This window comes from Pseudonaja textilis, chromosome 12 (genome assembly GCF_049901715.1).
Source record: "Pseudonaja textilis isolate UNSWEBS1 chromosome 12, rPseTex1.2, whole genome shotgun sequence".
NCBI classification, from domain to species: Eukaryota; Metazoa; Chordata; class Lepidosauria; order Squamata; family Elapidae; genus Pseudonaja; species Pseudonaja textilis.
Window position 1 is genome coordinate 6,199,094 of NC_142001.1, and position 26,487 is coordinate 6,225,580.

At 41.8% G+C, this 26,487-nt stretch overlaps 1 protein-coding gene across 1 annotated transcript in view; it reads right to left on the reverse strand.

Moving 5' to 3' along the window:
- COL4A5 (collagen type IV alpha 5 chain) overlaps positions 1-26,487 on the reverse strand; it is a 118,724-nt gene that overhangs the window by 72,976 nt on the left and 19,261 nt on the right. Inside the window, exon 2 of the mRNA XM_087940929.1 lies at positions 9,814-9,873. Within this exon, the coding sequence (XP_087797055.1) occupies positions 9,814-9,873 (60 nt within the window). The remainder of the gene's footprint in view (positions 1-9,813; positions 9,874-26,487) is intronic.

Sequence of the window (26,487 nt, forward strand, 5' to 3'; positions counted from 1 at the left end):
GAGTCTGCTTCCTACGTGGAAGTGTGGTGGTAGCATCTTGTGTGGCCCTCATGCATGTGGGTCTGGTGTCATTCTTCACGTTAGGTACTCGTTTGTTCATGAGGGCGGGTTTCCAAATGGCTGGTAGGCGGGAGGTATCATCTCGTTTATTCATGCTGTGTGGGCGTTTTTCTATCTCTATGGCTTCTCTGATTATTCTGTTGTTGAAGTGTTCGGTTTTGATTATTCAACTGAAGTGTTCGGTTTTGATTATTCAACTGATTATTCAACAACAGAATAATCAGAGAAGTTATATATATATATATATATATATATATATATATATATATATATATATATATATATATATGAATATGAGATACATTTTCTGAAATAAAAATAAAATAAATACATTTCATTAAGATGGATTAATGCAAGAATTGGGGCTAAAATATACACTGAAAACTTGGGCACTGGCAGGAACTTCAACAACTCCTTTATTAGCAAGTTTTTTTTAAGGAGAAGTCTCTAAAGATTTCTTCCTGGTCTTTGCAACCCAGGAGTCAGCTGCCATTTAAGAAATAAACCTTTGACAAGATTTCTTCTCAGTTGATTGTTGTCCAGATAACCTTCTCTTCTTTCTCAGGCTCCTCACGGGGCTTTTCCTTACGCTTAACATGCAAAAGGCTGCAGCCAGGATCATAAATTACCGATTCGTCATTTTATTCAAGTCATTACCAACCACTTATCAATTCTTCTTCTCTTGGCTCTGGACTAAGATGCACAGGATGACCTGGTCCCCTGATAATCAAGATATTAAAACTATTCTCAGCCACCTCATTTATCTTTAGATGCTTTTCTGGCTCGCTAGCATTCAACGTTCAGCAAAATTTGAATGATGATGCAATGGCCTGAATTTTCCTTTCCCTGGAAAGCTGCAATTCGGACCTCACTTCAGTCCAGCAGGAAACCTGTAAAGGTTCTGCAATACAGAGGTAGTCCTGGACTTATGACCACAATTGAACCCGATATTTCTGTTGCTGAGAGATTTGTTGAGTTTTGCCCCATTTTACAACCTTTCTTGTCGCAGTTGATAGTAACACGGTTGTTAAGTGAATCCGGCTTCCCCATCAACTTTGCTTGTCAGGTCAGAAAAGGTGTGATCACACGACATTGGGACACGGCAACAGTTATGAGTCAGTTGCCAAGCATCTGAAGTTTGATCATGTGACCATGGGGATGCCGCAATGGTTATTAAGTGTGAAACATGATCATAAGTCACTTTTTTTCCAAGCCATTCTAACTTTGAACAGTTACAACTTACAACAAATGGTTCTAAGTCAAGGACTGTCTGTATTATCCTACAGTCAATCACTTGGATACAGTTTAGAAAGAGAAACCTCAGGCAGATGGATAGGTAGGTAGGTAAGTAGTGTCGTGCCCCTGTTGGAATCTGATTCTGAGGGAGTGATGGAACAGCCGACAGGGAGTGGGAGTGTGGCGGAAACTGGGGAAGGGTATAGGCTGGCTGGGCATTCAGAGGAAGACCCAGGCTCACCCATCCTAGGGCACACAGGGAGGAACGGATAAGGGAGCAACATGAGTTGTGTGGTTTACGGGAGGAAAGGGCCCTGATATCCTTCATGGGCTACAGCTGGGAAGACTGTTTAAAAGGGCAAACTCCACATGGCAAAGTTGCTGGAAGCAAAACATGAAATTATTCTGGCTTGTCAAGTCTTATCTTGAGTTCTGACATCCTCACAAGGGTGTGTATTTCGTTATCTCTAGATGTCTTCAATCCCGTATCCTGCCCTGTCTCGTTAATTGCTGCAGTGTGATTTGTGTTGGTTTTTCTTCATAATTTATATGTACTTTGAGTTTGGATGCAATTTCTTTCTCTTAAAAACTGTTCTTGGGAGAGTTTTTTCTCCAGCTGGTGATAATTGGACATTGAAGGCCAAATTGGAGGAAGTAAAGGAACTTTGACTATTTTTGTGACTTGGTTGCTTTTGTGCCATGCCCCAGGTCACCACAGGTAGATGGGAGGGAGGGAGGGAGGGAGGGAAGGATAGAATTCTTTATTGACCAAGTGTGATTGGCCATACAAGGAATTTGTCTCCGGTGCATAAGCTCTCAGTCCCAAAGATGCTTTTGAGGAGTCAACTGGAATTTCTTGTTTTTTTTCTTTCGAAGACATTTTGCTTCTCATCCAAGAAGTAAAACGTCTTCAAAAGGAAAACAGTTGCCTCCTCAAAAAGCATCTTTGGGACGACCATGACCTGGATGATTGCAAATCTCTATAGACTATAAGCTCTCAGTATACATACAAGCAACAACTGATCTTGTGTGATCGCTTGGTCTGATTAAGTGCCACCAAGCGGGTGCCAACTCTTAATGACACGGGGCACATTTCTCACATTTCTGGCTCAGCCTGGTCTTTTAGGGCTCTCATTGGTCCTCTCATTGCTGCTGCAATCGTGTCCATCCATCCAAGTCCAACTCTTCTGGGGAAAACAATGTCCTTACAAAAGTCCAGAAGGTTCTGCTTTTCCACAATTGTTATGCCAAGACAGCTGAGCTGGGGGTGGGCTGGCAGGTTTTCCAGAAGTTAATCTCCCCAAACCAGAAACAGATTGTGTCCTTTGGAGGCAGCTTACCCTTCCCCCTGCCCCAAACTGATGAGTTTCATTCTGGAATGTTTGATGTTGTCCTCTCCTAACGGACTGGCTTGGTTTCCTTCTTTAGCTTTCGTTGCATGGGACTTGCGGTTACCAAGTACATCAGAATCCACCCTGGCTCTCCATCTTTCCCATTTCTGAAAAAGCCCCTGGGGTGCCCTTTTGGCAGGTTAAATGAAAACATGCGAAGCCATGAAGATGGACTGTGAAAAATAGGACATTCTCTCACTTTTTTCCTCCCTCCCTCCCTCCCACCCACACATACGTGCGTTGGTCATCAACTGTAACCAGTGAAAAATAACTTATTCCCACTTTTAGAAGAATATCTATGAACGTTTCATTCACTGGAAAGAATTTTGAAAGTAAGTTCTCTTTCATTAGCTTGATGGAGAACTGTTGAGGGGGGAACAGCAATGCAACATGTGTTCTATTCTGTTTGCATCACACACTGGACAATGTGGAGAGCAGCACAGTTGTTTCCTGCTGATGGACAAAAAAGGGTCTGTTTTCAGTGAAGCAAGATCGAAACCTATTTCCATTAACTGTGCCATCTGAAAGGGGGGGAAAGTCCAAGAAACAGAGAGGCTCTATCAATTTCTCAAACTATGAATTGTCTACAAGAATCTATTGGTTTGGGCAGTATATTCTCTAGAGTACAGATAGGCTGAGAACATTGCATGGAGTCATATACATCAACGCTAGGAAGACAAGGGGTTTTTTTTCTCAGCAGGAGATCAAAAATTTTTCAGTAGATACAGGTAATCAGAGTTGGAAGGGACCTTGTAGGTCATCTAGTCCAACCCGCCGCCCAAGCAGGAGACCCTACACTGTTTCTGACAAATGGCAGCCCAGTCTCTTTATGCTATTGCAGAGGGGTAGTTTGGCTTGCCAAGGTACCAGCTCTGTTCTAGGAGACACTTGTGCACTTTCCAAGATGCTCCACAGGAGGGTGAGCTGGTTTCACACTAGAGAGAAAGTCAAAGGGCTTTTCCTGCAGCGTTGTCCAACGCCCCCTCCTGTCCTAGAGCTGCCTCACAAGTGGGTGTTACAACCGGGAAGGTTCAGAGCCATCAGGAATCTGACCGCCTGCACAGAGCACCAGCTCATCTCCCCACCAAAGCACTACCTAGCTATCTACTTGCACAGAACATGCTTTTGAAGAGTTAGGGCGACAGAAGCTGAGCCAGTGACAGAAGCTCACCCTGTCACACGGGGAAAGGGTTCGAGCTGTCAGAGCTGAGATCATCTCCAGTGTCCTTAAGCCACTAAGCCACCACCTTCTACGATATGGCTGGGATGTCCCCTCAAGGAGAGAGGACTCGAAACATGAATTCACCTTTGCTAGTGTTTCGGACAAGGATAGTAAAGCAGGTGGCAACTAAATGGCAAGGCCCAGAGCCTGGACCAATCTTTAAAAAATGAAGGAGAGCAGGCTGTGATAAGTAGAGAATGCTGGTCACAAGGGAATGCTGAGCTTGTAGACTAGACTGGAAAGTTAATAAAACATTGCAGAAAAAGCATTTCATTTCTGTAAGCATTGCCAAGAAAACTAGATGGACAATTCTGAGAAATCACCAGTCAAGTTTAATTTAAGGGAGTTCGCAGTTGCCAGAAAGCAGAGGTGCCAAGCTAACCTTGTCTGGAAGCTACGCTGGGTCAGATCTGGTTAATATCTGGATGGAGACTAGGATTGTAAGCTAGAGTGAGAATTCAAAACAAGCATCATAGCAAATGACAGTGACAAACTACAGCCATGTTACTAAAAAAAAAAAAAAACAAATTACAAAAACCCAGATATTTTTGTATCCTCACCAAAATATGGCTACACTTCAAAGAGATTATTACGTCTGTAAAACAAGTGCCTTAAGAATTTGGGAGGAGTTAATTCACCTTTTTTTATTGTGTTCCTAAGAAAAGAAAAATCTGAAATCACATCAGCATTATAATAGCAATGTACCAATGAATTTCAGCTCTGCAATTTAGGTTCAGGGCCTCGTGGTGGTTCATTGGCTGGATCCCCCTGAGCTAACCCAAATCAGATAGAACCCATTTCTGACTAAGTATAATAGTCAACGTTGGGGGTAAAAAAAAATCACATGTTCATTATTGGCAACTAGACAGTGAGCCAAACATTTCAAATTTGAGATATTTTAAGCCCGAAACAGTTTTTTTTTCCTGACCTTAAGGGGACACATTAGGATGCTGTTCAGATTGTACTAGAGATGTTCTTCTGAGTTTTGCTCACATTGTTCTAGGAGCTCAGGGAGCTGATCAGAGTTCAGAATGGGGTTTCAAGCTTGCAGCATTTATAATCCAAACATTTTGCACACCGTGAGTGTTCACTAGTTCAAGTGCCAAAATAGTTTCTGACTGGGAAGTTGGGAACCTAAGCAATTAAAAAAAAAAGCTGTCATTGTTATCTGAAACCTTTTATGGCTCTATGATATGGGAAATGGATTTGGCCAACTGTAACTGTAACTGTAACAGTTCCAAGACAGTTAAGGGGGTTCTTGACTATGATGTGTATTTGGGGTTGCATTCAGATGTGGCAAATCCAAAACAAGGACGTGTTGTGTTACCTGCATTGCATTTCAGTGCAATGAAATTTGCAAGGAAAGAATTTCAGAAAGTGAAATTTAAGTCTACTACTTAAATTTACTACTTAGCTTTAACCAAGAATCTCAGTTTCTATTGACCCCAAATAATGCAATCTCAAGGTTCAGAAAATTCTGAAACATAAAACTTAAAGAAGTATGTACAGAATACTAAAATCCATCCATCCATCCATCCATCCATCCATCCATCCATCAGAGCTGGAAGGGACCTGGAGATCTTCTAGTCCAATCTTGTGTTTAACCATTTCAGACAAGATGGCCTCACGTATGTTCACCCACTAGTTTTTCGACGCTTAATTCTCATGTGAAGGCTATCTTAGATTCAGAACTGGATTCACACATCCTGTTGAGCACAAGGCAAACTATCATTTGATTTATAAGTAATTGTGGTTTTTTAATCCATGATTTATGATAAAGATGATTGAATCATCCAAGTTCTAAGTGGAATTGTCAGTTCAGTCTGAGCCATCCGTCTTTCAGTTTATGGGCTAGGCTCAAGCTGATTCCAACTGTCAGTTCAACAGAAAGTAACTATCAGCCTAATTTACATTTTGGTCTTCCTGAAACAAGCCATGGTTAGTTAATGTTATGTAAATAAAGGAACTGGCAGCAAGGAGCCTAACTTCCCACCATCTTCATTCAAGTGCCTCAAAATATTTTTATGGTGAGCAAATCTAAGTAACATTTGCTCATTTTGCAAAAACAGATTGGGAAAGCAACCAACAATAGCAATTAACCATAATCCTTATATGCAATCTACAAATAATATATCACAGACTAATATTGAGACGAAGCTAATACAACTTTGCCTTCTTGGTTTCCTTTGAGCCTCTCCCAGAACTCCCCAGGAGGTGCGGCCATGTTGGCTGGGAAATTCTGGAACTTTTCATCCAACTACAAGTGGGGAAGGATATTGTGTCATCAAGTCACAGATGGTTAGTATGGTTGGTATTAGGAAATTGGACTTGATGGACATCAAGTTAGGCATTGTAGGTTAATCGTGGTTATTATTTGTTAGTAAATGTTTGTTGCTCAAGGCAACAAACATGGCACTCCTTCCTCCATTGACCCATCCTTGCGATAAGGTTGGGATAGGAGATTGTAATTGGCTCTAAGTCACACGGTGAACTTCTTTGGCTGAGAGTAAACTTAAAACTACATCTCTTGGACATCATTCCAGCACCTGAAACATCACATTCTGGAAGCTTTCTTTGAGATCCTACTTGGCTCACGAATCTACATTCTGAATAGGACCTAAATTGGAGACACTGCAAAATAGCTTCTCACTCAGAATTCATTCATAGGTCTACCTAATCCTTGCATGAAATAGAGAGCTACTGAGGACACCAGCAAATGGCTGCAGGCAGTCCAAGATCCACGTGAATTAAAAGGCAACATTGGAGAAAGTAGCTGGAATTCTTAATAAGAATTTGCCTTCCAAATTCAGGTTAAAACCCTCATTTTGGTTGGCTGTTCAAACCTCGCAGCTCATTGCTTTAGACTTATAAAGATAAAAGAGTAAAAAGGCAGTGGGTATAATTGTCAATATTCTACTCCTAAGAGACCTACGCCTTAAAAAGAAGACCCCAATATCTTTCACAGAAGGTTCAAACAAGTCCAGACCTAAACCTCGAAACTTGGATGATACTATTTTATTACTTTTTTTTAAAGGACAAGGAATCCAAGTGAATAAATTCCCTTGATTTTGGAAACGGTTACAAGTTTGAACAGCACAGATAATTCTCAAGGGGAAATTATAACGCTGGCATCTTTCCAGAGACACTGAATCATGGGCTATAATGGGATACTTTATGGCACATCAAGCACCAATTTTAAAAACAGATAACTTTTTTTTTCTTTGAGGGAAAAAATAATTAGGTTAAAGGTATTTGAATTTGGGTCAACATGAAGAAGGCAGAGCATTGGAAGATGATGTTTTGGAAAAGGCAAACAACAGAATAACCGGGTCATTATTAAGATACAAATACAGGCAGTCTTCGACTTACCAGATTTGTTTAGTGACCATCTGAACTTATGACAGCACTGAAAAACTTACAACTGGTCTTTGTCCTTACAACCATCACAGCATCTCCATGGTCATGTGATCAGATTTTGGGTGCCTGGCAATTAACCTGTCAGGCAGATAATTCTCTCTGAAGGCCATTGTTTGTTTTGGAATTAAAGAACCAAAAGACACCAGCAGGGCACACAAGTGCTAGATCTCCAGCAAGCAAAACCAGTGTGCACTTTTGACGACTTCTTGAAGAACTGGGATGCTGAGGACCTGGCTCAAGACAGAACAATTTGTGCCTCAACAAGGAACACGAAGAATGAGCAACGCCCCATGTAATGCAGAGGGCAACATTCCTCTCTGGAGAGCAGCTACAAGGATCTCCTCTTGGGAGGAATCTGGTTCAACAAGGTATAAGATTGACAGGATACAAATGCCAAGCCCAAAGATCTTTCAGAGGACTCCTCCAGTGGAGAAAACTCAGGTGCACGTACTCCGGACACTTGCCAACACTTGTATGTGGCTGGAAAACAGAGCAGACCAAAGTTGTAGGTAGCTTCTCTTTGCTTCTAGAAGCAAGCTGGCCAGTAGCTTTGCAAAGCAGGACCTCTTTGAAATGGAGCAGCCCTTCAAAGACTGGAGAACTGGTAGTGGAGATTTTGAGTAGTTCAGAGAACCGGCAAATACCGTCTCTGACTGGCCCTGACAACCCCATCTATCCTCTGCCTCCCATCGAGTCCCAGCTGATTGGCTGGGTTTTCTTTGGTTGCCTTGCACAGGAGAACGGAGCTGGAAAGCAGGTTAGTGGGGTGGGGAGGGAATGGGGATTTTGCAGTATCCTTCCCCTGCCACGCCCATCAAGCCATGCCACGCGCACCAAGCCACATCCACAGAACCGGTAATAAAAAAATTTTTGGATCCCACCACTGGTGTGGACTCTGCCGTGAATTGACTTTTGACAATTAAGTCAAAAATGAATACGCCTTCCCAATCAATTTTAAAAACAAATAATATCAGATGGAGGATGTCAATTAGGTCAAAACTCATCCACCCATTTCGATAAAATGTGGCTTATTACAAGTAGAACACCTTTTGACAGGTAATTCCAGCTACGCACTGCTGTTTTTGTCACTTCTGAGATTCCCTCCGACAATGCGTAACCTAATTTGCTTTCTCCAAATTTTTCAGTCCCAAATTGTGTCAGAACAGTAAATCTCTGACTTTTATCAGAAAACTTGGGGCTCTTGGCAACACAACCTCATTTAACCTTTCTTCCTTGCCAGAAAAAGACAAACCCCTGGGCTTGGCACAGGTACATCTCCATGAACCTTCAACAAGCACCTGAGCCAAGTTATGACCTCATTCCGTGAGGCACCTGGTGAGAAAAAGGTGCCCCTCCTAAGTAGTTCGGCCTGAAAGCATGTTTCAAAAACAGAGCATCCTAATTAGGCCGATGCTAAAACTGTAACAGCAGCTCAAATTATAGAAGAAACTCAAACTCCTCAAGTCAGCTTGGAATTTCAGACCCAAACAGCTAATTTTTGGAGGGCTTTTCGTGAATTCACTTTAAAAACTGATTTCTCCAATTCAGTGATCTGGTTCACACACCATGTTATGCCATCCTCTGTGTAATCATGATTTGCAGAAGAAGCCATGACCACTTTGTATATAATGCTAGGCCATCAATCACGGTCTTCAAACCATTGTGGTTGGCTTCTCCTTAACATTAAGCCAAAACTAAACCTATTTAGGAATTAGCATGGTGGGTGAAACAGATCACATGTGCCCACAAAGTTTATCTGTACTGATTTGGTACTAGAGCTATACATAATTTTAAAAAGTGTAATTCACAATGTGCTATACAAGAACAAGCATGGAACATGTAACGATGAACCCCCAAACCCCTAGAATGAAATAAAAATTAATTAAACAAAAATAAAAATAGCTGAAATTTCGTGACGTGTTGGCAGTAAACAAATGGATTAAGACTGTCAAAGGATATGTGAGATTTTTTTGCTTGACATTGTAGAAATCTTGGGATGAATTCAACAACATGTTATGACATGTGGAGGAAAGACCACACTCTAGCCAGCTATAAGACATTCCAAGCAATGGGAGAACTGTTGGTCACTGATGTATGCTAAATACGTTGGTGTGTTTCGCCAAGGGTAGGAGTTTCCAAACTTGGCAACTTTACCACTTGTGGACTTCAACTACTGGCTGAGGAATTCTGGGAGCTGAAGTCCACAAGTGGTAAAAGTTGCCAAGTTTGGAGATTCCTGGAGGAACATCTGTAAAGCAGTTCTTTGGGTTGACTGTCTGGCGCTGTGGCCCCACAATCCTTTGGGCATCAGGGATTGGTCCTGTGGAGAGAGGTGTTCCTGTGGACCAGAGGCGATGTCATTTCATATGCTGCCTACATCCCATGGTGGGGCTTCGCATGTTTGCATGGCCCAGTTTCTGGCATGCCATGGACTGGGGATTCGGGACCCCATGCCTAGCACAAATTTACACTTCCTTCCAGACTCACCTTTTCTCCTTTGTGTCCGCTACAGTCACATTTCGTGCTGGAGGAACAGCCGTGGCACGCCTAGAAGGGACAGAAAGAAGTTCAGTGTGAGATATTAAGAATTACTCCTCAAAAGTTAACAGGGACGCTTCACTGGGGAACTAAGCATACTTTAAAACATGGCAGGTATACCAAACAACGAGCAAGCAGATAATTCTAATTACAATATGCAAAACAGAAAGTAAATTTCAATGATAGCTGAGCAATGAAGCTCACTTAACTGTTTATATTAATAAAAGGAGGGGAAACGTGTTAATTCGCTTATCAACCTATGTGGGGGCGGGGTCTGTAGAAAGAGAGTTGGTTACTTCTGCTTTGTAGAGAGACAAAAATGGGGGGGGGGGTCCTGCTTCGAAGCAAGTTGCTGGTTTTATCCTATCAAGATCAAAGCCTTCTGCCCTCCAGATTCTCAATGTGGTTCCTTCCGTGTTTCTAAATACTTCAAAAACTCCCTACTTTGATTGTTCACACTTCTGCTCTTTAAGATCATTGTTCTCCTCATCCTCCAAGACTTCAGCATCTCTTGGTGTAGTACAGTGATGGCTAACCTTTTTGTCATTGCGTGCAAAAGTGTGCATGACCCCCGTGCACCGTGTGCTCCCGTACATGCATGCACGCCCCCCGCGCCCCACACCTCTGCGTGTGCACGCACATTTCCCTGCATGTCCTACCCCCCCTGTGCATGCACAGCAGACCTCCCAGCAATCAGCTGGCTGGCGGGGGGTATGCATGCATGCGCAGTGGACCTGATCTCATGTGCCAGCAGAAATGGCTCTGCATGCTACTTCCGGCACGCGTGCCATAGGTTTGCCATCACGAGTCTAGTACAACTATTACAACATAACAAGACAGCTGTGTTGTTCAAAGATGCCCAGAGCCCACACCCATTACCCCTGCCCCTAGTCATAATCCTGGCACTGCCAGCCATAACCCCCGAAGTGAAACCATCTCCTTCTTCCATCTGAGGCTTCTTAAAGCCCATCGTTCTTCCCCAAGATACTTAAGATACGCACCTCAAGGAGAGACGAATGCTATACATCAGGTGTGTCCAACCTTGGCATCTTATGGACTTCGGCTTCAACCATGGCTGGCTGGGGAATTCTGGGAGTTGAAATCCATAGGTCTTAAAAGTTACCAAGGTTGGACATCCCTGCTATAAAAAAAAATGTTCATACATAACTCTAACAGAATTCTTGTCTTTCTGTTGTTCTTTCAGCCAGACTGCATCTTAGAAGGCAATTTCCCAGGGCAAGAACTGATCCTGATCTTCAATCAAACATGCAGGTAACACACACACACACACACACACACACACACACACACACACACACCTGTATGTTGCCTTTCATTTGAGATGATCTGTACAGATAGATCCTTGCAAGATAAGCTTCCGGGACAGGGAATTCTGGGTACCACAATCCAGCGCATTTGGAAGCACAAGGTCTATGAAAGAAAGGTTATGTAACTATATTCTATTCCTACTCAGGTAGGCCTCGACTTACAACCATCGATTTATTGACTATTTGGACAGCATTGAAAGCAAGTGACTTACAACTGGTCCCCAAGCTTATAACTTGGTCGCAACTGTGGTTGTAAGGTGAGGGTTATCTGTACCTTCAACAATCTGGGACTGCCTCTTCAAGTAACTACTTGTGTGTAATAACTCGCAACCTTTTGAAGAATAAATTAATCGGACACACCCTTAAAATTAATTAAAACATTTCTCTTTGCAAATACCTGCACGTGGTATAATTATCCAAAAGTCATTTTTAGGAAGTCTGAGTTGTAATATGACCTTATAATTGAATAAAATTTGCGGCCAGGTTTTCTTGTCTTCACCAGCCCAACTCTTCTTCCCATAAATATGGCCTTTGGAAGAGAGGCATGTAGCAAAAGATTGCGCCACCACCTCTGAGTACCAGATATGTTAGCCAGCCATGCAAGTTGTGATTAGAGCAGGGGTGGGATTCTACCAGTTCGCACCTATTCGCTAGAACCAGTTGTTAACATTCTAAGCTGTTGGGAGAACCGGTTGTTAGAAGAAATTACTGGCCTAATCCTGTAAGGAAGGCAGGAAGGAAACATTCTGGTCTTGCTTACAGAAACTGCCTCCCGTTAACCTTTATTACAGTCTTGGCAGGACTAGACTTCCTGTCTCAAGAACCGCTCTGGAGTTTTTTTCCCCCTCCTTTGCTGGTATTTTGCTTGTGAGGAGTGACCATTCTAAGTTACAATGGCACTGAAAAAAGTGACTTATGACCATTTTTCACACTTACAACTGTTGCAGCATCCCCACAGTCATGAGAGGCCAGGCGAGGAGATGCGTGACTCGATGTGAGTGATATTGAGTTGGCCACACCCAGCCAAAAACATGACCACCAAGACACGTCCACCTGGCCATATGACCAGCAAGTCACGCCCACCAACTAAGCCACGCCCACAGAACCTATTGTTAAAAAATTTGAATCCCACCCCTGGATTAGAGCAATTAAATAGCTACCTATTTGGAGCAGACAGAATTGCTCAACAGTTGTTTTCTCTTGAGGAAATTGTTTATGTATCACATTTTATATCACTTGCCTTAGAAGCTTCTTAAAGTGCTGTCCAAATAGGACCAAAAAAATGAGGGCACTACGCAGCAAAGCTGCAAGAAATTTATATTAATAAGAAATAGATGTGGTTGAAATCTGATCTCTAGCCAATAGATGGCGCTTTCTACTCATAGTTGCAAAGTAGTTTATTTAAATCCCAAAATGTCCCAAATTCAGCATCCCCCCCAAAGTTTGCCAAGAAGACAATTCACACAGGAACAATTCAGGAAGCACCAAGAACAATTCAGAGAAGTCTCAGAAATATTGAGAGAAGGAGGAATTCGCACCCTTCTCTTGTTTACTCATGCCAATGTTTGCCACAAAGAGTCACATCTGCATTCAAAGTGAATTTAGAATAGGTCATCAAATAAAATGCTAGACATTGGTTTAATTCTATTCCTAATTTCATATTTCTTGTTGCAGTTTCATATTGGTCTTCTAAATATTTTGAAGAAGATTCCAAATACATAAAATAAAACATTGAGCACAGAAGGAAAAGCCTAACACTGCTCAAAGAAAAATAAGGGTTAAATGAAATAACTTCAAAAGCCTCTTTTAACCAACCAGACTTCAAGAAGTAATGAAAAGGGCTCATCAAACAATGAAGCCATTTCAGTTAAGTACCAATTAACCAATGAAAAGATGCAGTGTTTAAAATATACATGAATGAACAACAAAACAAAACAAATGTATAGAATATATTAATACAGTTAGTCACATAAAATGTTTGAAGGTGGATTTCCCTTCAAAAATGGGGCTGAGTCCAGACTAAGATTTCACCCAAATAATGTGTTTTTTAAAAAAAAATCTTAGTTGATTAACTTTATTATATTTAAATTCAGATATGCTCTCTACTGTTCTTGGAAATATTCTATCTTGAACTTCACAGGATTATTTCTGAGCAAAAATACAGATATGTATAACATGCTTAATTCACTATCCTGCAGAAAGTCATGAAATTCACATGTTGCATTGGAATTTGGTTTATTCTACAAGCAAATCACCAAATGGCAGCTCACAAACGCTGACCTTAGATAACACTTTGAGCCTGAACAAAAGTTAATGGGTGATAGCCAGATTAAAGAAGAAAGGAGAAAGAGGACATCCTAAATTCAGTGCAGATACTTATCAAAGAGGTCCTTGCATTAAAAAAAAAAATGTAAGAAGCCCTTTCCACTTTGCCAACTGATTTGCAACCCATCTGCAAATTGCCAGTTGCTTTGGGAACTCATCTGCAAATTACTGCAAGTTTCAAGCTAAGACCAGTAGTTACAGGAACCGCTTGTGGATTGCCAAAAAACATCCCCCCAGGAAAGGGTTAAAAATTAACTTTTTCAACCAATCAGCTCATTGTAGGTGAGTTGGATAACTGGCACTGAATTCCCTTCCCCCAATTCCTCAATAACATCCAGCCCCAAGTCTACAAGAGGGAACTCTGTTTTTAAAATCAGTGTGATATTCCTGCACTTCCGTGATGAGGTGGTTAAAAAGAGCGGCACAAACACCCAAGCCTTTTGCTACACAATCAATTTTTCTAGCCCTCTGTAGTCTCCCTAGTTGCTCCTTCATTCTCAGAAGAAAACCCCAGAAAGCAACTCATCTCAGGAGACCAATTCTGATGGAGAATTTGGGACAACCAGGAAGGTCTAGAGCAACAGAGGTAAGTAAGAGAAAACATTAAGAATAGCTCCTTGGCCACCTACATCAATCAATCAATCAATCAATCAGAATCGAGCTGAAAGGAACCTTGGAGGTCTATACCAGCCCCTTTTCAAGCTGGACACCCTATACCATTTCAGACCGGTGGCTTTCCAATCTCTTCTTCAAAACTTCCAGTGATGAAGCCCCCACAACTTCTGTTCCTCTGATTCATTGTCCTCACTGTTTCTCCTGAATTGCTTCTCTCCTTAATCAGTTCCCATCCATTGTTTCTTGTCTTGCTTTTGAATCAACAGAAGAAGCTCAAAATGGCCATTCTAAGAAATTGACTGAAATTCTCTCACATCCTGAAAATGGGTAGAGAAATAGAAACCCCTTCTGCAGAAGAATGCCTTGGAATGAAGCTTTAGGAGATACTTCTCCAAATCCGCTGGGGACATCTATTTTCTTTGAAGCAACCATACCTCTCATCACAAATACCACAGCTAAACCAACTTTTTCCAATTGGCACTGTCCACTAGAAAGGAGTTGCATTGACCTGGGACGCTGCAACCATCACAAACACTTGCCAGTTGCCAAGTGTTCGAATTTTCATCACGGGACCTTGGGATGCTGAAAAATGGTCCTAAGTCACTTTCTTCGGTGCAGTTGTAATTTTGAGCAATCACTAAATGAATGGTTGTAAATTGAGGACCACCTGTAATTGCTCTGGATTATGAAAACTATAATCTCACACACATACCCAATTGAGAAATATTCTCAATCAGTGTATGAACATTGATGATGTTACCTGGTTGGGTAATGAAACATTTGGAAGAAAACAAGCAGCTCAGAGAGCACCAAGGATCCCCTCATGTCAACCCTGAGCTACAAATATTCTCCTTTATGAGAAGTATTCCCACGGTCACCTGATTTCTAAGCAAGCACCTCCATCTTCAGCAAGAGACAATGGACTGCAGCCAAAGCCCCAAATGAAACTCAGATGTTGTTGTTTTTTTTCAAAGTTCTCCTTAGAAAAACTCAAGACAGTGTTTTACCTTTTCTTTTTTCTCTACCAACATCTGTATTCTTTCAGGAGCAATTTGTCAAAAGCAATATGTTGGCAACAAGGAGAGTGGATTCCAGTAGCAGATCAAAGTCAAAACCTGGCTTGAGGCAACCACACCCTTTTCCTACTTCTTCCTTTTCCTTTTAACCTAGTGGAATCCTGGAGAAGAGACAAATCGATGACTTCTCTCAGAACTCCAAAGCAGGACTGGCAACTTCCACATGTTGGAATCACTTGACCATATTTCCTAAGCTGCAGGAAAAGATGTTAGCAAGGTATTAGATCTGGAATCCTGCAAAAAGCTTAGATTTTCCATCCTCTGGTTGAACAAGCTTCCCAGAAAGTGCTTTTGAATTTTGGGGCACACATTTAATCTGCTCTATTCTGGCTGCCACCAATTCTCCAAAGGCTGGGAGTGCATTAGCTCAACTCCGTCAGCTAGAAAAAGGACTATTGTACTTAGGGTTAGCCAAATTTAGAATTGGCAACTGGCAGCTTATATTCAGGGCCACCAATTCTGTCCCCATTTTTCCAGTGAGATCATATCTCTTTCCTTCCTTGTCAGCTTTCAATCATCAGCCATTGTTTTCTCGGAGCATTTCTGTTCAAATGATCTTCCTTCAATCTAGAACTTCTTTCAGATATACTGACGCTTCAGATGCCAGTGGCAGGGATTGCTGTGCTGGCTTGGAACTGCAGTCTTACCACATCGGGACAGTTGACCCATTATAGCGGGGGGTCCCCACCCTTGGCCACTTTAAGACTTGTGGACTTCAACTCCCAGAATGGCTGCCTGGAGAGTTCTGGGACTTGAAGTCCACAAGTCTTATTAAAGTTACCAAGTTTGGAGACCCTTGCATTATAGCCATAGCATTTAGGCTTACGTCATAGTGCTTTGCAGCCTTCTCTAAGGGGTTTACAAAGTCAGCCTATGGCCCTCCACCAATCTGGGTCCTCATTTTACCAACCTCAAAAAAAAGGAAGGCTAAGCTAACCTTGAATCTCATCAAGATCAAACTCCAGGCTATGATAGGCAGAGATGCAATATTGCACTTTAACCATTGCAGAGTTGTGGGGAACAACTGGGTTAAAGACATGGAACATTTTTTTTTTGCTCCTGCAAAACTTCTGATTTGCAAAGGAAATGACTACACTATGGAGGTGTTTACAGAGCACCTGTAGCTTAATGAGACCTAGTACATACACACGGTTTGGGGTTTATCATAATCTAGAAATGAAAGAAGCAATGTTTAGATAACTCTTTTAAGTGCACAAACAAGTAAGGGGCCATGGCAGCTTGCCTGGACCAGCTGCTTTCCTTTAAACATTTTACATATAATTAAACATATCCTCAATTGTTGATGGACCAACTTCTCCCCAGCCCAATATGCTGCAGTCAGTTGTCTTATGTATTAAACTCTTAAACAAGCAATTGATCTGCTAACTTGAATTACATTCATATTCTTAAAGGTGTTTTTGTGCTAGCAAAATCTTTTTCTTCCTTCCTCCAGAAATGTTTAGGTGTCATCCTTTGAAAGGGCTCAACAGTCTTCTTTATGGGAAAAATATCCCTCTTACCCATTAGAAATACAAGGTTAAAAGTTCTCCCCTCCTGCAAGGAAACTCAGAAAAGGTAGCACTTCTGTTTAAGAAAAGATCTGTATTACGCTAATTAATGAGCTATGTAAACAGATTTATCCAGAGGACAACAGATATATTCTTATATATTCTTCATACATATTCCTCCCTATCTTATCTTACATTGAAGGACTTTGAAATCAACAGTTGAAGAATTTAAAAATATTGCCCAATGAAGTCTCCTATGAAAACCCGAAGAAGGCATTTCTTTAGGTTTGGGGTTTCCTTCTGCTCGACCCTGGTCCACTGAACTAAGCACAAATATTCGTACGATATGCCAAGCCATAATCTATGAATTGGGAAAGGAGAATATTTGTAGCTCTGGGTTGAAATGAGGGGCCCTTGGTGCTCTCTGAGCTTGGTTGTTTTCTTGCAGATGTTTCATTAATCCTAACTAGGTAACATCATCAGTGGATAGGCAAGCAGATCAGAAGGCGATCTTGAACCAACAGAGTTTCAAAGGTGATAACCAATACCTTAAATCCAAGGTGTCCAACCTTGGCAACTTGAAGACTTGTGGACTTCAGCATGGCTGGCTGGGGAACTATGAGAGTTGAAGTCTCTGGTCTTCAAGTTGCCCAGTTTGCACACGTCTTAAATTGTACCTGGAAGTCAATCCGTAACCAGTGAAGTGCTCAAAGTAGTGACATGATACAGGCAAATTGAGTCATAACCTAAAACCCTGGGATTCTCTGGAGTATCTCTTTTTCAATTACTGGCCAATTCTTCTAAGCTTCCAAACCCATGACATGGGATATTTAAAATGCATCTGCTTCTTTGCAGAAATGTTGGGTGGAAAGATATTTTGATGACACCCCCAGTACAGAGAAATTTCCAAGACAGTCCTTTCATCTGTACCACAACCATCTAGTAGATGCAATCAAGTTTAGCTGCTACCAGTGATTGGAGAGTCTCCATCACACATAACAGGTAAATGATGCCTGCAAGTAGAATTGGAATGTTAATTTTGGAAAATGCAAGTATTTATTAGGACTTTTAACATCATGAGTAATCAAGAATCTCCTGTAATAATCTTTGGCCTGTGCAAGACAGCAGAAAAACCCAGCCTTCTGTACTTACTCAGGGACAGCGAAAGAAAGATGATGGGAAGGAGGGAAATATCACGTGTTCGCTGTTAATTGGGCACGAAGCCCACCATGTTACAACTATTCCTCAACTGCACTGTGCTTTCTTCCCATTATAGTCTTTCACTTATGGAACGGCAGGGATGGGATAAGCAAAACTACCAGGCACCAAAGGAAAAGAGTTGATTTAATTTAGTAAGTCTGTAACTTGATTATACAATGATTTTATCAGGAGCATTTGGGGTGGGCGAGTGGGAATACAGCAGAGGGAAAAAGAAAAACCCGTCTAACAGTGCTAAATTCTCTGGCCCGAACTTTTGTACTTTTATAAACAGAATTTCCCCTCAAATATTTACAGAAGGCCTTATCCCATGAGCCTATCCAATTTATTCACCGAATCCTTTTCAATGAAACAATTAAGGACATTTTTTGGGGGGTGGGAAAAGAGTGCTTTGCATTCAGCATTCAGCAGTCAAAGGGGTTTTGAGCCCTTCTTCCGATCAGGAAGAAGGTCAAAAGTAATTCCTTACCCAACATCTTATAAAGGAGACCCTCAAGGCCTCTTTTTTTTCTATGTACACATATTAACTCACTTGCCACTCACTTCAAAAGGAAGCTATTTCGCTCCAACCGGGTATGACATTAAGTCTAATCCACTCATGCTGTATAGAAAGAGGGTTTCCTTCAATGAATTCAAAAGGAGACGATGAAAGGACTTGCTCAAAGCCGAGGAACTTAACAAGGTGCCCCATTCATTGCATTCCTACATACGGCGGTTGTGATTTTTTTAGATGCTTTACATTTAGGCAGCTCAGTTTATCATCAGCCTCCACATACTGGCTAATTAAGGAAGCCTGGCAGACAGAGATTCCGCCTGCATTGAGGGCCTGTGACCAAGATCATGTCGGTTTGAATCCTGAAGGAGGTTCCCAGGCCAAAATTAATCAGAGACAGGGAGGAACACCTCTGAAATTTGAATCAAGTTCACGTATTGCTTGATCTACCATGCTAAGCCAAGGTTTTAACCATGGTTTCTGGAATAAATCATAATGGCTTAGTTCAGACACAATTGCAGCCGCACGGGCTGGTTTTACATGTCCTGCTGATCTTGATTATAAGCGTGGATTGTTGAACACACTAAAATGCTAAAACATTCAATTGAGTTTCCAATCTGTAAGGAGTTGGGTTATTGCTTTGGGCTAAGTCAAAATCAACCCAACCCAACCACAGTGTAGCTCAGCATAATGTGTGAAACCAAGCCAGCCAGTTCACTTCAACAACAGGTAAGAAAGCCAGAATTCTTGCACTCTTGTCTCCATTTTAATGTCTTTGATGATGGTCAAGTTCTAAATTGACCTTGTGTGCTGTTTAGGAGAGGACCCAGCACTTTGGAACTGCTGGAAAAAGCCTTCTGGTTGATGGTATTTCCTCTTTAAACAATTAGGAGATCACAAGGACCTTGAGAGTGGAAAAGTATACCTGCCATCCACAAGTAACCAACTTGGACTGAGGGCAATAGCAGTAGCTCTTAGACTTATATACTGCTTCACAGTGCTTTACAGCCCTCACTAAGTGGTGTAGAGAGTCAGCATCTTGCCCCCAACAATCTGGGCCCTCATTTTACCCACTTTGGAAGGGTGGATGGTTGAGTCAACCTTGAATTGGTGAGAATTGAGCTGCCAAACTGCAGGCAGCAGGCAATCAGCAGAAGTAGTTTGCAGTACTGTATTCATCATGGCTCATTGCACATAACCTTCATTTTCTCCATTGCAGAAATTGTTCTCAATAGTTTGCTAGATGAGAACTCCAAAATCAAACAGTACCTCCATATTGAAACTAGTCTCCAGTTGTAACCAACAAATCAATCATTAAGACAACAGTCACCTTGTCAATAATTCCGCAGCAGGTGTAAAGTACAGATTAGGTGGCTCAAAAACAGTAACTGTGAGAGGCACCTTGGAGTCCTAGTGGATGGTCACTTCAATATGGGCCAGCAGTGTGCAACAACAGCCAAAAAAAATCCTGGATTGTATATAAACAGAGGCATAGAAGATCATGTGAAAGTACTGCTTTATAAAATCCTACTACAACACCTGGAATACTGCAACCAATTTTGGTCACCATACTATAAAAAAGATGTTGAGACTTTGTAAACAGTTCAGAGAAGAGCAACTAAGATGACCAGAGGCCTGGAAACTAAACTATATGAAGAATGGCTGCAGGATTTGGGTTTGGCTAGTCTAAAGAAAAGAAGGACTAGGGGAGCATAATAGCAGTATTCCAGTATTTGAGGGGCTGCCACAAAGAAGAGGGGGTCAAATTATTCTACAAAGGACCAGAGGACAGAACAAGAAACAAGGATTGGAAACTAATCAAACAGAGAAGCAACCTGAAATTAAGGCAAAACTTCCCAACAGTGAGGACAATTAACCAGTGTAATAGCTTGCCTTCAGAAATTATGGGCGCTCCATCATTGGAGATTTTTAAGAAGAGACTGGACAGTCACTTATCTAAAATGGTATAGGTTCTCCTGCTTGATCAGGGGGCTGGACTAGAAGACCTCCAAGGTCCCTTCCAGCTCATTCTATTCTAATATATATACTTTAATAGCAGTAGCACTTCGACTTATATACTGCTTTATAGTGTTTTAGAGCCCTCTCTAAGCAATTTACAGAGTCAGCCTATTGCCCGCAACAATCTGGGTTCTCCTTTTACCCACCTTGGAAGGTTGGAAAGCTGAGTCAACCTTGAGCCTGGTGAGATTTGAACTGCCAAATTGTGCTGCCAATTGGCAATCAGCAGACGTAGCTTGCAGTATTGTACTCTGACCACTGTGTCACCACGGCTCATAGCTAAGTAATAGAAGCTAATTAATAGAAGAAAAAGTAAAGTGACTGCTATAGTACTTAAATACTCAGTATTATGTCAATATTAGTAAATCTATTAGTAAAATACATAAAAGCCCTGGAATCTGATGTTATAATTTGAATTCTAAGAAATGTGGCCATATTGTTTGATGCTCTTCTTTCCAATCCCCCAATCCCTTGTTAAAAATTAATCATTCAGATACTGATACGCAATGCATATCAGCACTCATCTTACCTGAATACCTTCTACAGAATTCGGTGGGGCCATTTCCCAGATAAGCAAGCATAAGTTTTCCACCCTAAAGTTTTCCTGATGGTCAGCTGAGTCCTGTTTCCAGGAAGATCTTATTGTCTGGAGTTTCTCCTCTGCCTTATCGCCTGCTTCCCGCTCATTTATCCTGGTTTATTGTCTCCTTTGAATTGGGATTTCCTTTATCAAAATCCCCAGTTGATCCTCAGAAGATTATAGCCATATACAATACTGTGTACCTTCCTTAGATAAGACCAGAGACAAACCAAGAAGACAGATAAAAGCTTCCAAATAGGACATTATATTCTGTGATCTGAAACCTTTTAATTATCCACTGTTTAGCTGAATGGGTTTTCCCAATCTATGCACACAGCACCTTTCTAACTTGCATTCCTTGCCTGCAGGAAGATGACATTACTGGCAGGTTGCCACACATCCAGGAGTTTTATGTTGGAAGGATTGGTGGAGCCAGCTAATCTCTCTTCAGTTTGAAGCCTTAGTCAAGTGGTAGCATCTAGCCAACCCTGTGTTAGCACAGGAAGGAACAGGTCAAACCTCCAGGGACTATAGGCCAGACTGAGAAGCAAACCATTTCCATATGATTGCCATGAAAACTACACAGGCCAAGTGTTAATCTCGGATTTCAAGCAAGTGTTTATTCCTAAGAAAGGTCGTCTCGGCCCACACTGTAAACTTCCACCCTCAATAGCAAAATGGCAAGAATTCTCCTTAGACGCAGGTTGTAGTTTTGCAAGCTGTGAATGATTGACCATTTCCTTCTTCTCCTGAGATACTGCATGGGTCTAGGACAATTGGCGGCGGCCAACTTGCCACGGCGAACTTACTGCAGGACAACTCGCTGTGGGACGAGAGTTACACTAATATCAAAGAAACGGTGGAATAGAATCATTGAAGAAAGGATGCAAAAGAAGGGACAGAATGAAATGTGAATGACAAAAATTACAGTAATTTTTCATTTATAATGACATTGTTAAATTATCCAGCAGAGAGTTGGCTGTTGAGGGTTGTCCCATTCGCTACTGTACTCTACTGAAGATACATAAGTGATTATGCTACCCATACCAAACATTAATTGGTTATTAATTGTACTTTTTCTGCAAAAATGGAGAAAATGCTTCCGTTTATCTAGCTTTACTTCAACCCAACAGGGACCAATCTTTGCTAACATGCACAGAAAAAGAAGCTTTATAACAAATGCAAGCTCCACTGAACTACATGGAGATGCCCGCAAGGTCATCAGAAGTCAACCACAACAGAGTCATTTCTTTCGGTTTTAGAAAACGCAGATTTTAGCCGTTAAAATCAAAATCATTTTAGACTTGTGGATTCCTGTGGAATCCAGACAACCACTCCACTCTTTGTATTAAGAAAGTGGGAAACCATATTGTGGATTTTATAGTTTTTTTTTTTAAAGCTTATTTAAAGGAAGCCAAAATGTAATGCTACAATCAAAGGTTATTCTGGGACCACAGAAAGAAGCTGGAACTTCTCTCTGTGCTCGCTCTTGCACTGGAGGAATCAGCCAAAGGGGAATATTCTGCTTAAAACTATCCAGTTTGTTAGAAGAGTAGCCAAGGAAGGAAGGGGAAATTAGAAGAAAGAAGAACATCTAAAACAAAGTTGAAGCAGAGGCAGATTCATTCATTCGCTTTTCTCCCTCCGCAGTGAATGCAACTCCATCATGCGGCGCAAAGACACAAAACCTATGACCTTCTGATCAGTGGTGGGATTCAAAAATTTTTTTACTACCGGTTCTGTGGGCGTGGCTTGGTGGGCGTGGCAGGGGAAGGATACTGTAAAATCTGCAGTCAGAGGTGGGATTTGCCGGTTCTCCGAACTACACGAAATTTCTGCTACCGGTTCTCCAGAAGTGGTCAGAACCTGCTGAATGCCACCACGGCTTCTGATGCTTTTGGTCCGTGATACTCCCAAGTTGCAGGGCTAGGAAATGTTTCAAATCAATGAGAAACGCATGAACGAAACCCAGCTTAGTTCTTTAATTTGTACTGTACTTGTGAGGGAATTGGATCTTTCTGGTTTGGTTTCACTCTTACAATAAGAGTAACAAGAGATGGTGAAGAAGAAGGAGAGAAGGAAGAGATAGGACAAGGAGGAGGAGGAGGAGGAGGAGGAGAAAGGAGGCAATCAGGCTCAAAGGAATCTCAACACCTGCAGTGGGTTTTTTTTGGCTGAGAACCAGGTCAAAGGCAACTCAGACAATTTCCTACCTGCCCAGACATGAACTTGCCAGAAAACTTTAAAAGATTGAAAGACATGCTGGTGAAAGTAGAAATAGCTATTGAAAAACTATAAAAGACCGAAACAAATCTACACATCATTCAGGCTTAGCAAGAAAATAGATGCACAAAATCATAACTGATGCCCATTTAGCCCAAGGAAATCAAATTCATTAAACAATAATCTCAGCCACTATGCGACTTGATTATTTCTCCCTGAATATACTGTGCCATTGGTTTAGGCGGCTTAAAACTTGGTGGGGGGGGAGGCAGCATTTCCAAATCTGAGGCGTTCTCTGAGCTTGTTTTTTCTTGAAAACATTTCGTTACCCAAGCTAGGCAATATGATCAGTGCTTGTTTCCAAATGTGTACGCAAGGCTCTCTTTAAACGAGCAGTTCTCCAGAAAAGCAACCATTCGGGATGAAGATGTCGTTGCCTTCTCCTTTTGATCAAAAACGCCTCAAGAAACAGAGAAACTTCACATAGAAAGATGCCAGTTTCACTTCTTTGAAATCGTGGGCACCCTGCACATAGGGACACAGTGCTCTTGTGAACAGAATGTGAGCATAATGCTCTGTGGGTGGCTACCACTATTTCTATATCACCATGTTCTTCTCTAATCTTCAAACAAAGCAGCCATGCTTTCTTCTAAAAAACAAAACAAAAACCCCCCCCAAACCTCAGTGTATCTTGTTAGTGGAAATTCTTCTGACCAGCATCGTTTCTTAAAAGGTTAAATTACGAAGCCAGGGTTCCTTTGCATCCTGAGAAGGCTCAATCCTTTGAAGTCCGTACAATGAACAATCTGTTCAAACTTGCTGGTTTGAGGATGCTTTCTTTTTCCCCCCTCTTGCAAGTAGAGCGGCTGACAATCCTGATTTTTTGAAACAAGTGGATGGGTCAAAGAAACCCAAAGACTTCCAAATATACAAAACAAGCTTCCCTTTTGCAGAGCTGCCCAGCTCCACGGGGTGGTGAAGAGGTTTGCCAGAAAAGATGAGGAAAGAAAGAAAATGCAACGGAGACACCTGTTTTAAAGGGATTTAACTGCGATTTTGGACACACACATGGACACGCAGTCATCGATGTGCTCGAGATGGTTGGTCTGAGTTCATGGAACTGTGGGTTTTCTTCCCAAGAAGAAACATGTCACCGTAGTTGTTATTCCTAACATTTCTCCCACTTGGTGGTCAAGTTTGCTTGCTTTGTAAGGGGCTCACCTGGTTTGTACAGTTAGAACAAGATGAAAATTCAAGGTGTGACAAAGTGGTTTGTTTTTCAGCCAGCGGTTGCAGATGAGAACTGAGATGAAGAGATGTACCTAGTGGAAAATTTGAACCTGTTCTGAATCTAGCACCTTCCCCATTATACCATGCTAATTCTTGGGCTGAGACGGAGGGATTGAGGCCATGTCTCCATGATGAAGAAGGTCTAGAATCTGAGTCTTCACTCTCCGGCATCTTGGTTTACAAATTGTTTTGTGCTTCCATTTCATAGTCTTCAATTACAGTTACATTACATATAATCTCATATTGTCAATCAAAAACTAAATACCTTAGTATCATTATTAATCAATTATTTGACTATACTTTTATTCATTCATGTTTTACAAGATAAACATAATTTACTTAATTTATAACCGTTCATATTATCACCCCAAATCTATCCTAAAATCATTTTGTAGTTATAATAAGAAAGAAGTACCTCTTTATATACTTATTATTTTCTAGAAATCTACATATTTCATTACTGTACTTCGTTATCTAACCATTGATAGAAAAGATCCCGAATTTTATAAAATTGTTTATCCTCTTGTTCTCTAATTTCAAATGTCAATCTACTCATTTCAGCACATTCCAATACCCAGAATAAATTTTATGTTTTTCTTTCTCGGAAGTAGAAAAAAAAAATGGAAGCAGAAAGTCAATCAATTAACCATCAGTTTCATGGCTATTTGCAGCAAAAGACAAGCTTTGGGCATGAGGGGGATTTCATCAGCAGTGGGACCTACCTGTTCCACTACTGGTTTGGTAATCTTGTATGCGTGCATGTGCAGATAATGCGCATGCACCTAACATGCCCGCGCAGCTCTCCTACACCAGATGAAGCCTGCAATACCGAAAAGAGAACAGAAAAGCGCAGGGGCGGGTGGGAGGACCCAATATTGTGCTTTTCTCTCCTTTCTCCTCTCATCTGATTGAAGGCTTTTTCCCCCTCCACTCACTGATTGTTGGAGGCTCTTTTTTTTTTTTTTACAACCGGTTCAGTTGAACCGGTCCAAACCGGTAGCTTACCACCACTGGGTTTCATCCCATTTCTACCAGCATGCTCAGGAAACCAAAGTGGGGAGGAGCCTTTGAATACACTAAACCAGGGGGTCTCCGATCCCTGGGCCGTGGCCCGTTCAGAACTGGGCTGTGCAAGTGGTAAAAGAACCGATGCACGCAGCTTCGTTTGTGCAAGTGGTGGACACTTGTGCGTGAAGCTCCATTTGTATGAGCAAATGGAGCTTCAAGCACGCGTGTGAGTGCTGGCCACGCGTGCAAAGGGAGCTGTGCACACACCCCTGCCGGCCACTCAAACGGAACCATTTCCTCTCCTCCGCCAGTCTGCAAAACCAGAAAGGTTGGGGAGCCCTGCGATAGACACACGAATGCCCTGGGAAAGATCAAACAACACCCACAATGCAAAATGCAGCCCAGAGCTATGAAATAATTAAAATACTTGCAAGACCGACATAGCCTAAGAGAATACGAAATACGGTTGTGTTTAGCACACGCGCGTGCGTGCACGCACACACACACACACTGTACAGAGAGCATGGAAGAATGTCTCTCTTTTCACCTCCCTTTTCAAAAGTCACACCCTTACAAGATGCAGCCTGTAGATTCCCTTCCCTGGTGCAAATCTCAGGCTATCAACCATGTAACCGCTGCCATCCCACATCACCCCACCTGCAAGGAAAGAGAGAATTTTGTAAGGTCTTCTTTGCCTTGGCATCATCACAGCCCTGGAGATAAAATTGGAGAAAACCTGCCCACTGCAGATGCTAGATAACTCTATGCCTTGCCCTACGCCCCCTTCCAAGGACAGGCTTTGCCCCTTTTCTCACGTAGTTCACTCCTGAGCGGAACCTGTTCCAGAATCTGGAATCCTCCCGTGCTTACATGTTCATAGCTGTAGAGGTAGCTCTCAACTTACAACCATCATTTACTGACTGTTCAACCTTACAACAGC